We start from the raw sequence: 14929 nt of genomic DNA, 5'->3' as shown, positions 1-14929 counted from the left end.
TTTTTTGTGGGATAGCTGGCGAGGGGTATGCGGTGTTTTAGGTCAAGGTCTCCTGACCCATGATACCAAGAAAGTATCGTTGAACAAGGACCTGAACCTCAAGACAGCAATTCATCTTTGAACTGGGGATTGTATTCCTGGCCTCTATCCTGCAACTCTCACTGTCGTACCTGTGTCAGAAACTGCTGTCATGCAGTTCCCATGCCTGCCCTTGAGGACACATTGGAAACAAGTCCACAAGACTTAACTCTCTGCCCCATTCCTCTCTTCTCCAGTGAGCTTGAAGGCACCCTTTGTGGAATCACACAGCAGTCAGACCTTTCCACTTGCTCCTGATCCAGATGAGAAGGGCAGCCTTTGGGCAGATTTTCTCACCCTGTAGCTTTGAGCACCTGTCTGCATGTGCTGGGGTCTTTCTCCTGCTCTGGGTGTATGTGCTCAGCAAGAAGCTGATGGCCTTTGCAAATGAGTCCAGAGAAGAAGAGATGTGTGCTCCTTGCGAGACAACGTCAGTTCTGACCAAATGCTTGTGGGATTACTGACAAGTGGTGGAAGATCTCTCTGAAAACCAGAGGTATACTCTTACAAGGTGGAGAGGAGGGATTTTGAAAACAACTTGTTTCACTTTGCAGCTATAGAACTACACTTGCCTGCCCTTTTCCTAACCCGGACTTGCCTTGTGGACTAGGTGTGTATTTCCAGCTGAGGATCCTGCTTTCAGCCCTACAAGTCTAAGGTGGGGTGGTGTGTCTCTTAGAAGGTAGGTGTGTCTGTTGTGAAGTTCCACCAGCTGAACTTGGTGTTTCTGTGTTCTGGTTGTAGATCTAGTTATCTGAGGTTAAAAGATTAGACTGGTACATCAGGTAGGGGGTCAAGTTTTCTAGTGGAATGTGTTTTGCCTTAGCACTTGGGTAATTAAGGTGTGCTGCTACGAATGACAGACAGAAAACTATGGGGAGCATGATGTCTGAGTTAATTAGAACAAAAATGTTGTCAACGGTATAAGATAAAATGCTGAAGATATGGACATAAAGTGGTTGATCTGTATTCTTATGGTATGCAGAGGGAAGGGCAAGAGTGAATCTGCTTTGTACTGACGGGGCCTGGGCTGAAGCAATAATCTGTACAAAGTGTTACTTTTCTGGATGTAGTTGTTGCACAAGGCTTTGGATTATATTAGCGAGGATAAAACACCTCCAAGTGAAGGGCCACCAATCATAACTGGGCCAATAGGAAGGGAAAGAGGACTGTAAAACAGGAAATCAATTTAATACTCCGTGGGTGTTTGCAGCGTGCTCACCCTTCCTTCAAATTGCCAAAGGAAAGATTAATTAAAGTTATATCGAGCAGCAAAAATGATGGAGGGTGTGCAATGGGGCTTGTGTGATATGGCTCTCCATAATTAATTGACAAAGGCATACTTGGATTTCATTATCCAGAACCTTGCCGTCTCCTTCTCTTAAAGGGCAGTAGAAATGATGCTGTATTTCCGGTGAGGAGCATTTCATATGCACTTGGGGAAGATGAAGCAGGGAGGGAAGGGAAAGGTGCTGCCTCTTGTCAAGAAGCAGCTTTGTCAAGTGCCGCTATGCTCTCTTTGGAGACTATCATTTAGGATCAGAAAACAAAATGCGTTTTTCTGTTGATGGTTTTGGTTCCTGCTTTCCACTCCCACCATGGTTGAGAGCTGTATGCACCATGAAGTGTAGATTTTGGCAGGGAATGGTGATAGCTGGACCCTAGACTTCTTGTCTGTCTGCTGCAACATGAAGCTGTGTTGTGGAAGGTTCAGGTTGTGTTAGGAAACTGTTCTTCGTGAGAGGATGGTCAGATCCTGGAACAGGCTCTCCAGGGCAGAGATCACAGCTTCAAGCCTGTTGGAGTTCAAGCAGCGTTTGGGCCATGCTCTCGGACATAAGATTTGAATTTTGGTTGGTTGTGTGGAGCCAAGAGTCGGCCTTGATGCTCCTTGTGGGATCTTATCAACTCAGGGTATTCTATGATTCTACTTTTTTAAATTTCTGCTTGTTTGTTTTGGCAAGGGCTTCTTACCAGGATGTTCGCTTACAGGAGAAAAAAAAAAAGATACAAGGTCTTTTTTGAATGGCCATTTGTTTTTCCCCCTATGTGCCTCTAAATTGTGTAACTTGGGGATTGAACAGACCCACGAATGCTAACCCTATTTAAAAGCAGTTTCCCTGCACTGTCTTGTACAGACTAGGAAAGTGCCAGATGCTCAGCTGAAAGGTGTAGGTAGCTAGTTAGCACTTGTGAACAAACCAGATCAAAATGCATTTGTTTATGTGTCCGTGGTGCCTTCTGGTCATGTATTGTTTACCTATATGTGAAATGTGGCCAAGAAGTGCACTGCAAGCTGTGTACAGCTTGTGTGAAGGTCTATTTAGATATGGATGGGTAAAGCTGTCTTGTGTCAGCTCTGCAGTGGGGTATGCATAGTCATCTAAAGGAGATAGCAGCTTGCCAGAATGTTAGTTTGATCGTATAGCTCAAATTCCTTTATGAGACGAGTTAAGCTGGCCCCTTGAATTTTACACACTGCATTACAGAGAAGTAGCATCCTTAACCCTGTAAGTTGCTCCGAAGTATAACAGCAGTATACTTGCAGCAGTACTACTCTTGTAGTAGTTCTATGAATAGATGGATATTTAACCATTCAGAGCCCATAAATGGAGCTGATTTGCTGCCTGAGGCATGGATTTTGTGCTCTGAGTTCACAAATGCCATTCTGCATCAGTTGTACTGGGAGTGGATTCATAGATCGCTGGGCAGAAGTGACTACCATGGAGATATGCAAAAGGTGGAGATCTCGAGTGAAGAAGCAGCTAACAGTAGTAGGAGAGCTATGAATATTGTAAAGAAAAAGTCTTTCTCCTAACCTAATTGTGACAGGCAGTATTGCTCATGCCAGTGATTTATTTTTTTCAGCTCCCAGTTAAAATAAGGCAGCATGCAGCCACGAGAGAGTATGAGTTGTTCCTTAAAACCAAATGTTGTGTAAGCTCACACATATGCTTGCAGCTTTGGACGAATACAAGCCTAACGTGTGTGTTTGTTAATGTTGTGTAAGCTCACACATATGCTTGCAGCTTTGGACGAATACAAGCCTAAAGTGTGTGTTTGTTACTGCTTTGTCACCTTCCAGGGAAAGGCATTCACTGAATGTAAATGCTGTCTCTTGCAGATAACTTCCCAAGAGAGGGTGCTGTGGGAATGCTACATGTGATGACTTAGCTCAGATTTCTGCAGAAGTTTGAATAAGGCATCAACCTCAGATTCCTATGATGCTTTAATGTTCTTGAAATGTTTGTTGCAGTTTAAAAGTGGGCCGTGTTAGATGTTATTCCACAAACTGACACTCTGCAATGAAATGTTGTTGGGCAGGGAAACTTCTGCTCACTGAGAAGTGAATTGTTGAGTCTCTCTTGCTGGAGAATCATGCTTGTGCCAGATATCAGGTTGGCTGTAGGAACATTTGCTGTATAGCCTTGTTTGCAGTAGAGCCTTCAAGCCAACATATCCTCAAGGCTGGCCAATGGGAAACTTCTGATTGTTTCTATTGAGGAGAAACTAAATTGAAGCATTATGGCTTAATGTGGTAGTGTTGGTGCTTTTCTCTTAATTATTGCTGTTGTCGCTTGTTTCCCATTCTATGGCTCATATTCTGGCCTTATTTCCAAAGCGTGCCTTTAGGTTTATTTTTTTAACTCCTCTTTCACTGATTCCTGCCTTATTTTTGAGGCTTTTGTATTTTGTGACATGGTTGTTACTTTGCACAAGGGAATACGATTTTCTTCTTTAAGGTATGAATATTTTTTTCAGCACATTTCAGAATACTTTCTCACTGGTTCCTGTATCTTCAGGTGATTCAGCAACAACAGACTTGCATGTCAGTGCATGAGCAGAAAGAAAAATGAATGTGCTGGAAATTCACTTTGATCTGTTGATTTATTTATTGCTAGAGTGCAGAAGCCCTAATGAAAGTGTGGCCAGCCTTGAAAACTAAATTTCCAGCACTCAGACCTGTCAGGTTGGGAAGCATCAGCAAACGCTGAGAAGTAATTTGCAGGCTTTTGCTAGTGCATGAATAGTCATAGAATAACCCACCTGTATGTGCAGCCAGCACTCCTTGCCCATAGCTCTTGTTGACAAGGTGAGATGCTGGCTTTCCCTTGCACTATTCTGGCATGGTACAGTCACTTCTGGAGCAACAGGAGTCAGTGCCCTAGGATCTTTGCATAACACAGATTATGGAGGAGAGATCTGGATGGGGACAAACACTGTCCCTTACACATGCGTGTATGATTATTGCAGGAATGTGTTCAGACCACATCCTTTGATTGCACTTTTAGTCACAAACAGCTGACGCAGCTCATCACTTGAGTGACAACTGAGTCTGCTTCTTGGGTTACCTGACCGTTGCATCCATCTGGCCACAAAACTGGAGGTGCCAAGGTTACTTATGCAAACGCTTCCTCCTTGGATGTTTTGTACTGATTCTCAGATGCTCAGGCAGTCAATCATGAAGCATTCCTTCTTGGGAGCTCAGCTATTATCTACACAGAGAGGTTGTGAACACCACAGGAAACTGAGTTTGAGTCATGAATGCTGCTGAAACAAATGTGAGGCATCTGTTTGGATTCACATTGCTATTTGTTTTCCGTGCTCGTTGCTATACTGTGCTGCAGGAAATCTGCCAGGCAGGAGTAAAGTCCTTCCAGCAAAATTGTGTTAAAACTATATAGAGGAACTGAAATAAAAGTCTGTCAGCATGAGCTGTGCCAACTGTCTGCAAACTCAAAAAAGATTCTTGAGCTGATGGCATAGACTAACTTAGCGTGCTTCTGTCCTCGCAGAAAGAGGGTTCCTTTGAATCAGCTTGTGGAGTATAGTCCTCAATCTAAGTTCACGTCCTATTCAGCATCTAAACCTCTCATTAATCAAAGCTTCAGCCAGTGAGATCCTCTCTGAGGAGGAGTGGGATGGAGGTAGTTTCCTGGCAGGCGCAGCATGCCTGTTTCCAAGGTTGCTTTTTCTAAGAATCTATTGCAGCTGATCCTGATGGGTGCTTCAAAATTCCTGCAGTCTCCCATGGTGTCCAGAGGCCAACTGCTTTGTAGCTTCCTGTCAGCAGGGTAAATCTACGGACTGATCTTCTGGTGCTGGAATGGAGTTTTCCTGCAAGAAATTGTGACGGGCAAATGGGTGAAAGACTCCTAACCTTGGTTTGGAGGCTGGAGATCAATTCAAACACAGACTTTGGGTGATATTTTTCAAGTACAGTTATATTCTTCTGTTAATATGCTTGTGTAAACTTGGGGCTGATGATGGTGAGGGTGAAAGACAGCTGTCCCTATATATTTTGACTTGAAGAGATAGGCGGTCTCATAACAAATCACAATGTTGCATTTTGTTTGGGTTCTTATTCTTAGGAGTAATGTTATTTTTTCTACTTTGTCATCTTTGAGGGGACAAAAAAGTGTAGAAAGACACTTCATTAAAGGACTGGAGTGAACATGTTTTAGGGGACGTGATTTTAAACTGTTGCAAACGCTTTTGTATTGACTCAGCATAAGAGACAGCAGTTTTTTTGTTTTTTTTGTTCCCCCCCCGAATTCCAATTCTGACTTAAGCTAGGGAAAGAAGATAATAAGTAGGAAGAAGTAGAAGAGGGAGAAGTTAGAGAGCACTGTGGGAAGGAGAAGACCAGGAGGTGGTTTGCAGAGAAATGATTTTAGGAAGAAGATGCTCTGGGCAGCCACACTGCTTTGGAGAATGCCAGAGCCCCCCAAGCAGGTTACTGTGCAGTGCAAACACCAGCATGTGGACTGTTCTCCTGGGGAAGAAATGTTCTGAAAATGAAGACAGCTTGCAAGACTGTCTTTTTTTTTTTTGTTTTGGTTGGTTGGCTGGATGATGGTTTTGTTTGTTTATTCCTCCTTTATCTCAACAAACAAATGGTTTCCCATTGCACACCCTGGGGAGTGGTGGGGTTAAACGTTCTGAGTAGCTGATGCAGACTGCTACTCCAGCGTGGAAGGAAAAACTCTCATATTAACTGCATCAACCTCAATAAGGGCTGCTCTGTTCTAACTATCCGGAGCGATTAATGCATCAACTTAAACAAAAGCTGGCACACTACTGCACCGAGTGTTAAGAGTCTGCACCTGGCTGTATGCTGCAGAGATTTCTGCCAAGAGAAATACTGGTTTCCAAGTTTGCTAGCCTGCTGTTAGGAGATTTTAATTTTTGTTTTTGTTTTCTCTTTTGGAAATCTTCCCATGTTAAATGAAAAAGTAGACGTTGGTAAAGGAAATCAGAAAGGAGCTTTCAGGGCTTTAATTTGCCAGAAGTCTCTGAACTTGTGACCCTTTAAAATAAAATACTTGTTCTTTCCTGTGGGACAACTCTGTTGGGGTGGAAGCAAGCATCTTTCAGGCTTGCATGCCTTTAGGAAGGAGCCTTTGACAGCACAGGAGAAGTTGCAGTGTAACATTCTCAGCCAGGATTTCCAGTGAGGAAAGTTGCTTAGCTGGCTCAGGACTGTGATAAATTGTGGTTCCCCTTGAGCATGCTGGGACATAGAGAGCTGGCAATAAATGATAGGGAAGTTTGGCTTTTGTAGTGGGACATCTTTCAGGATGATGCATGGCTTTGTAACAGAAAGAGATTCCTGTGCTAGGGTTGGGAGAAAACTGTTTTCCATTGGGAATAAAAATACAACAATTCTGTTTCTTTAAATCCATACCACAGCTTCGGCGTGTACTTACTACCTTGTCCTGAAAAACAAACTATGCAGTGCTAATGGAAAAGAGCCCCTGAGAGCCTATGGTGGTGGAAATTACTCTGGGATTGAAATGGTACTATTGATTTGTGTTAGGGTGGGGAATGGATATCTGTCTGGCCAGTTCAATAGTAACCTACTGAATGTGGCTGGAGAAAGAGTCACATGGCATGGGATGCTGTTTGCCACATTGTTCTGAGCAAGTCATGGATATTTGTATGGATATAAAGTCTTCAAATTGCAGTCAGAGGAAAATATCACCCCATTTCTTTTTCTGGCCATTCCCAATCAGCATGCCTCTTGGCCAAGCTGGTAGACTTACTAATTGGTGGTGAGCTGATAATATTTTATGTTCTCCTTTGTTCTGTATGAGGAATTTGGTTGCCAAGATATTGGGGAGAGCCTGAGTTATGCCTTTGTATAGGCTCTGTCCTAGTTTTAATTGATGTCAGTGCATAGATTTGTCTGCACTATGGAGTCTTCTGGAGCTGTTGCTGTATTTCTGTATTCTGGATTTTGGTAGTGCTGTTAAGGGGACACAGCCAAAAAGCTACAGTCAGTCTCCTGCAAGGCTGAGTCCTGCCTCCTATTACTTTATAATGGCCAGATAACCCCTGGCAGACAGAGGGAAATGGAAACAGCTGAATCTCTGCACTCATACCAGCTCAGCTGCTCATGGCATCTCTTTGTTGGGGTGATGTGTGGCAGCTGGGATTTGCCCTGTAGCAGGCATAGCTCTGTAGGAGTTAACTCTTTATAATTCAGTTACCACAGATGCAGGTTTCTGACATACAGGCGAACATCCTGACATGTTTCATTTGGTCTCGTCAGTAAAAGCAAACTGATGAGTAAAACCTGGTGGTTACTTAGGCCTAACTCTGATCAGTGATGCTGCTTGCATAGCACTGGGACAATTTTTCCCTCCAGGAATGTAAATATTGTTGGCTGTGATTCCAATGCATCTGGTCACTACTGCAGAGAGCAACTCTACATTGATCCTTGCCTGACTTACTGAGTTCTCTTGAACTGTACCAGGAATTAATTTTTCTGTTGTTTATTTGATGTGTTTTGTTTTCTTTTTTATCAGTCTACACAGACTATGAATTTTAACAGCTCAGTTCATAACCTGTTTGTTATCTCAGAAGGATCTGTTCTGTCTGGTCAACTGCTTCATCATCTGCATTTACTTAGTTGCATTTTTTCCAATATGAACTATACACTGTGCAGAGTCAACTGAACTCTTACAGGGTTATCTTTTATTTTTTAAAGGGTTTCCAGTCTTATTTCTTTGAGTTTTAAGTGTTGAGGTACCACTTCATTTACTTGATTTTTTTCATGGCTTTTGATTGAAATTCAAGTATTTTTACAAAACTAAAAACTCTGAGAACTTCGGTCAGGGTAACTAATCCACGAGAGGACAAATAAATGACATTTCTCCAGCTAAGTGTAAATGATAGGCTGGTTCTGTGGTTGGATTTAGGCCAGTTTAGCACTGTGTCGGTTGAACATGTGTATTAGGTCCCACAGGCTGACAGTCTGTAGTTGTCCTATCTTATGCAAACTATTAACCTGAGATGGTGTGGACGCAACATCTATCAGAATCTGAGCTGCATCTTAATTCCCTCCTTCACATTAGCTAGGGAAATACCCATAACTGCCCCTTGTAGGCTTTAATGGACAGTGAACACCACCTCCATAAAGCTCGGTTGAGAGTCAGTCCTGCAGTAAAATTTAACACAAGGGATTTCAGCTAATAAGCTCCTTTCTGTGCACCTGCACAGTGGTTCAATTTAAATACCGTCACCTAGCCTCCACCAATGTCCAGTCTCTCTGTACTTATGAACTGCTGCTGTGTATTACCTTTTTCTGGTCCATGGAGTCACGATAGTCTGCATAGGAATTATATTTTCCTTCCAAAATAAAACTAATTGCAGTTTGTTTCTCTCCAGCTGCCTTTTGGGGTGATATCGCTTTAGATGAAGATGATTTGAAGCTGTTTCAAATAGACAGAACTGTTGACTTAACAAAGCACTCAGCTGGCAACGCAAGACACACCTCAGGTAAGGGCAGCCCAAAGGTGACACTGCCTTCTTTCACTTGATTTTATTGTCAGATGGCAGAGAGTTCCTTGTCATTCATGTGGCCTGTTCTCGCAGGCAGGGAAATGCATGCAGAGAGAAGCTAGTTATGTAATTGGGAATGAGAACCAACTCTGAACTTTGATAAAAACAGTCAAGATTTGCATTGAGGGCAGTCAAGGAGCCTTTCTGTTTGGCCTGAGGGAGTTTTGAATTTACAGTGCTGGTTTCTTCCTTTGAAGAATTGTCTCTACAAATTTGGAAGGAAGCTTGATTGAAACAGGGACATTCAGCTCGGCATTAAATTTAACTATTATTGTTCTCCCCTCTTTTAATCTTGATGCGTTAAAAACTGGAGGGAAAAAAAATTCATTAACCTAGGTAAAACACATTGATGTCTTGCATATCTGCTACCCTTGAAGAGATTATGTAATTGTTACAGATTAACAGTCCTGATTTTTTTTATTTTTTTATTTTTTTTATTTTTTGGAAAGCCAGAAGATGAGTAGTATATGCTGATGTTCCTTTCCGTCCCTACATAGCTCTTACATATTCTCAGTTTTGTGTCAGACTGGAGTTGTTTCTTCAGCCAGAAGCTCTGCTTTGTTTCCATCTCTAAGAGTATCTGAAACACTGCAGCTGGCTTGGAGAGTGTGAAGAGACTCCCTGCAGTACTGTAGCCTTTCATCCATTTTTATGATGGCAGGAGAACTAGTTGAAATCTGAGCTTTTGAGGGGCATTGGTGGAACTGGAGTCAGAGCAGGTTGGGGCAATCTTATTTTCTCTCTGCTGCTGTGCTTTTAATTTAGCAAGTAGGGTGAAAAGTTGAGTAGAGACTCGGATCAGTGGGACAGATGTCTATCCATCTCAATGCATTTTGTTTCATTCGCAAGGACTGATAGCTGGTTCTGAATCTTTGTGACTACCTGCCTTTTGTTTCAGAGTAGGTGTAAGTCCTATTCTGGGGTTTGCTGCTATAGCTTCCTATTAGAATAAGTCAAAAAGAAAGATTGCACATCCATCTTCCAACATGGATGTATACTTTAATGTCACCATATCTAATCTAAACTCATACTGACTCTAAAACTCTGTGCAGAGTAGGGAACATGAGCTGGGATTAGACTGTCATGAGACAGGTTAGTTTTACCCTACTGATGATGTGTTGTTGTGCGTTTCTTACTATTACTGATTGCTTCCTATAAATGTGTTATTGTGTCACTTACCCTGTTAATGTTGTTTTGAGTGTAGCTCATTCTGAAGTGTTAGACTATTAGGAGTTAGTTGCCTTTAGAGTAGAAGGTAAGTCAGAGAATGAGGACTAAGTAGGTGGGACAGGTACTGTTCATCTCTTTGTCTCTTTGTCAGCTACTGAAGTTAGAAGATATTTCTGTGGAAGCAAAGCCAAATGCCAACCATATCAGTTTGCTGTGGTGGTTTTTATAGTTGTTCAATCTGAAACACTTTTTTGTGCTCAGTACTCATGCCAGGCATGAATTTTATAACCTACATCTATACTAAGTAAGGCAGATGGTGGTCTCTTGCAACCATGACTTGTGTTGTGTAATTGGGTTTTATGAATTAAAGCCCAGGTGGTGCTCCACGTGATGGGCATTAGGGGAATTGTGCTCATATGGTGCTCTCCTCATCACCGGCAGACTTTGTTCCTCTCCCTGACTTTCAACCCCTGGAAGTGCAAGCTGACAACTGGCCAGCCCTTGGGCCTGTCATAGTGAGCTTAGCTTTTTGCAGGGCATGCATAGAGGGTTCTCTGTATTCACCTGCTCTGCAAGGGGGCTCTCTACAGGAGCAGGAAGAGTTGATTCTTCTCTTATGGGGCTTGCTTGACACTTGTGAATTGTAAGAGGGTGGTCTACTTCAGCATGGTGGGGATTGAGATCCATTCTTCCCTGGGAAAAAGTCCTGCTTTCTGTTTTTGTTTTTTTTTTATTTCCAGTGGGAAGAATGCAACCTCTGTACAGAAATGGTCTAAGACCTTTTATGAGTGGGTCCCCTTGAATTATAACGTTTCAAAGTTTCCTAAAGCTGTTAATCGGATTAGTTGCATAGTGGGGGAAGTACTTAATATGTACATACACACAGGCTCTTCATATCTGGGAGCTGCAGTTCTGAACAAGCTATTAGGCCAGGCATTCTTCTTTTCTGTGTCCCAAGAAAATGCTATTTGGCTGAGAGCAGTGGGAGGAGGGGTGAAAATAGTGCTATTTGACACTCTAGGGCTGTTCATAAATGTAAACCCTACTAGCTTGTGTAGAACATCTGCAGTTGTTAAGCTCCAGAGGAAGAATGAAATTTCCACGTTTGTATGGGTGATGGTTCTCCAGTGAACATAAATACAACTAGAGATGATTTCAGTAAAAGCCTTGGCTGATGAGAACTGGGGCTGTCAGATGTGGAAAGCTTTCTCATTCCAACTCTCCTTCTTTACCTTTTTCCAGTCCAGTCACCTTTCTAGAGATGTAGCTATTGCCCTTCTCTAGGCCCTTTAGAAGGAGGCATTACACAAGAACTCTACCTCTTATTTTATGCACCGAAATCCTTTTGGAATGCAGAGATGACTTGATAGTCCTTATTCATGTGAACAGTCTCCTTTGCTCCAGAAGAGCTTCCTTTCCAAGTAGTTGGTGGGGAGAACACTGGTTGGGCAGCTGAAAAATGCAGGGGATATTATGAATAGCATCTTGCATTCTCTGATGCTTTTGTAGTGCTGTTGAGGGAAAGGCAGAGACATCACGGCAGTCTACAACTAAATGCAGCCTATTTAATCCAAGCAGATTATTTGAGTTACTTATGCTGGTCTCTGTCCACTAAGTTAAAACTGTAAGCAGTATTAAGTAAAAACAACAACAAAAACGTTGCAAACAGTACAGATGAACACTGTGTGAATGCTGAGAGGCACACACTTACAAGGGAGGTCAGAACAGCCAACTAGTTCAGTTCTCATTCAAACCCTTCCAGGATTTCTCTGCAGATATGTTCCAAAGTGTTTTCTTCCTACTTAAATAATTCTAGTAGTGTGATTTCTGTTCTCTTTACCATACATCTCAACCTCAGCTGTGCTTTTCCTGAAAGTTAGTTTTACTCTGATCAATGATCTTGTAAAAACAGCTGTCTAATGTTGTACATTTGACCTTTGTTTGAATTGAAATACAATTTTTGTGATGTTCTAAAGCAGAAGAAAAGTGTTTATTCCCCACCCCATTAGCTGCTCTCCATTGAACCTAAGTTCTAAAGTAAGAATTGCTCGTGTTGTTTTTGTTTGCTGCTTATTAGACAAGCAGAAGTGCTGCAGGCCAAACAGTGTGCTCTGCTCATTTATTCATCCTATTATTACTGTATATAATGCCACATTAAAAAAAAAAAAAAGCTCCAAATAGGAAACTTCCCCCTCGTCATTAATCGCATTTATTTATTTATATGAAGAAACAAAGAGGGATGTTTAAGTATTACTTTGCATTTAAAATGTTTGTTAGCTGCCTCCCTGCCTCTCCTTTTGTGGGATCAAGTTTACATGGCATGTTTGCTATGAAAATCAGTTGTTCTCATATGACAGTGTTGAAAATGATTTTCCCCTGGGATTCGGCTCAGCAGAGAGAGTAATGGTTCAAAACATAATGAAACAAATGATAGAATCCTTAGAGTTGGAAGGGACATCTGAAGGCCATCTAGTCCAACTACCCTGCAGTGAACAAGGACATGCACAGTTAGATCTGGTTGCCAGAGCCTGATCCAGCCTGGCTTGAAAATGTCCAGGAACGGAGCACCCACCACAACTCTGAGCAACCCTCACCATCCTCACTGTAGAATACTACTTCCTTTTTTCCAACCTACATCTCCCTTCTTTGAACTTGAAGACATTTCCCCTTGTTCTAAGTGCCTGAAGATCTTCCAGTGAGTGCTATCCTCTGCAAGTCCTTGCTTCACCAACTCCTAATCATTTCGAAAAAGAACTTACAGTTTTTAAGTTCCTTATAGGTTTCTGTGAAGCTTATTACATGTATTTGCTTTTACAATGTCTGTTTCAGTTCAGAAGAAATTTGTATCTAAACTTTAAGGATTTTTTTGCTGCCGAAAGTCTATTGGTAGCTTTGAAATGGGGAGGAAACAAGAAAAAGGCTGTGAAACTGCATAGTTTCACTAGGGTTTTGAGTCCTCTAGTGCAAGGTGATTTTCTTTGCTTTATTGCTTTATTTTCCAAAGCATTAGCCACAGAGGAAGAAGACCTTTTATTTTCTTGCCATGACTGTGGGAATTTTGTGGCTATTAAATCTTAACAGGTTTATTTTAAGTCTTTTGAGGCGATTTAGGGATTAAGAGGAATTTACTGATACAGTATGTCTTTTCCTGATTTCTGTATCACTGAGGCAGTTTCAAGTCCTGAAAGGAACCTCTGAGAGTGAGAAGGGCGAGTTCATCCCTACTGTGTTGTTGCTTTGGCTTCGGCAGATGAGAAAACATGGGAGTCTGGCTGCCTTCACTGCTACCATGCTGTGCTGGGCTTGCTGCTGAGGCAGTGACTCTACATCACACTGCTGCCAAGAATGCTTTTCAAGAACACTCAAAATAGGTTTTCTGTGTCTCTAATACTGAGAGATTTTTATGCTCATGGCATGAAGGCCTTGATAAAGCTTTCACACTTGCATAGATCAGAAAGGATTTACAGAGCATCTCTATGAGCTAAAATGAGTGATTCAGATAATAGTGCAGTTGGATGTTTTTGATCCCAGAGATTTTACTGAAATTAGAGTGGGAATTGGCTTTAAATCATATGAAGTATTTCATAACTGATGTTGATACAGAGGCTGCCATGAATGGCCAGAGGCTGTGGCATCAAATTCATGAGTCTAGTGCAAGAAAATTACTCTTTGGTGAATTAAGCAAAGAGAAGTTCTGAATTGTACCCTTCTATTAATAAAAGTGGGGTGTAGGTTTGTTGGCACATGCTGGTTTCTTGGGCAGCCCCTTTATTCTGATCATGCTGTAAAACTGCAGGTGGCTCCTCTGCTGTTTCAGCAGGTTTGCAAGATGCTCATCTCTGCAACAGGCGGCTTTTCTGTTTTGCTTTTTGGGATGCCTGTGGTCACCTTGTTTTCACAAGGCTTTTCCTATTTTCAGGATTTGCTCTTAGGTTTCTTTTTCTCTGTGACAAACCAGGAATCTTTGATTTTAATTATCACATGAACTGGGATTGGTTACAGGATGTTTTGCTGGAGTGCAACTCTTCTACTAGAAGATACATTATTCAACTGTAAGCTGGGGAAAAAGAGTTCTTCTCAAGTGGCAAACTTGGTGTTCAAAGCAGTTAGAAGCAGGACTTCTGTCCCACTTTGGGTGAGATTATGTAGTTTAGCATCTGTGGCCAGCAGTATTGCTTTCAAGCACGTTTCAACACATTTCTTTAAGTCCTCTTAAAGCAACTGCTGTGCTTCTAGCATGGTTTAATTTAGTGCAGAATGATTTCAACATTGCTGCTCAGCTTGGAGCATATCGTTTGTGCTGACTTACTCTGAGCTGCATTGATCATAACCATCCAGGACCGATGCAAATAGCTACGTATGTGTTATATACCTACAGCTATTAACTCCCCACAGCACCTGTTCATCCTCTGGGAAATCTTTAATGAAGGTTGCTTCCTCTTACATGGGTAGAAGAATATCTTTTTTCCAAGGGACCTATCTGAGGGCTCAGTCCATCTGTGTACATACCTCTTTTTGATACAAGTTGTTAAGCTTGCTAGTGTTTGTCCTGAAGGGCAGATTAAAGGACGTCCCAAGCAATAGGTGAATGTAATATTTGGCCCTTGCTGGAGCACAGCCTGAACAGTGAAATCCTACTACTTGCTCTGTGTTCCCCTTGGAGTTAGATGTTTGTTTTTCCCTCTTGGCTAGGTTCCTGTTGGCAACTGGTTGCATGCACACAAAGGCTTTTTGGACATGCACTGTTCCCTGAAATAAAGGTTTTTGAATGGTAGACTCCTACCTGTCAAAATAAGTGATTTTATTCATCTTTATATAGTTTTTTTTTTTTAGT

At 41.9% G+C, this 14929-nt stretch overlaps 1 protein-coding gene across 1 annotated transcript in view; it reads left to right on the top strand.

The window, feature by feature from the left end:
• Nucleotides 1–14929, top strand: part of TLL2 (tolloid like 2) — a 79615-nt gene that overhangs the window by 3231 nt on the left and 61455 nt on the right. Inside the window, exon 2 of the mRNA XM_031554573.1 lies at nt 8737–8862. Coding sequence (XP_031410433.1) covers nt 8737–8862 — 126 coding nt within the window. The remainder of the gene's footprint in view (nt 1–8736; nt 8863–14929) is intronic.

The sequence above is a fragment of the Meleagris gallopavo genome, chromosome 8 (assembly GCF_000146605.3).
Source record: "Meleagris gallopavo isolate NT-WF06-2002-E0010 breed Aviagen turkey brand Nicholas breeding stock chromosome 8, Turkey_5.1, whole genome shotgun sequence".
In the NCBI taxonomy this organism is placed as follows: Eukaryota; Metazoa; Chordata; class Aves; order Galliformes; family Phasianidae; genus Meleagris; species Meleagris gallopavo.
This window is presented reverse-complemented; position numbering and strand designations above follow the sequence as displayed.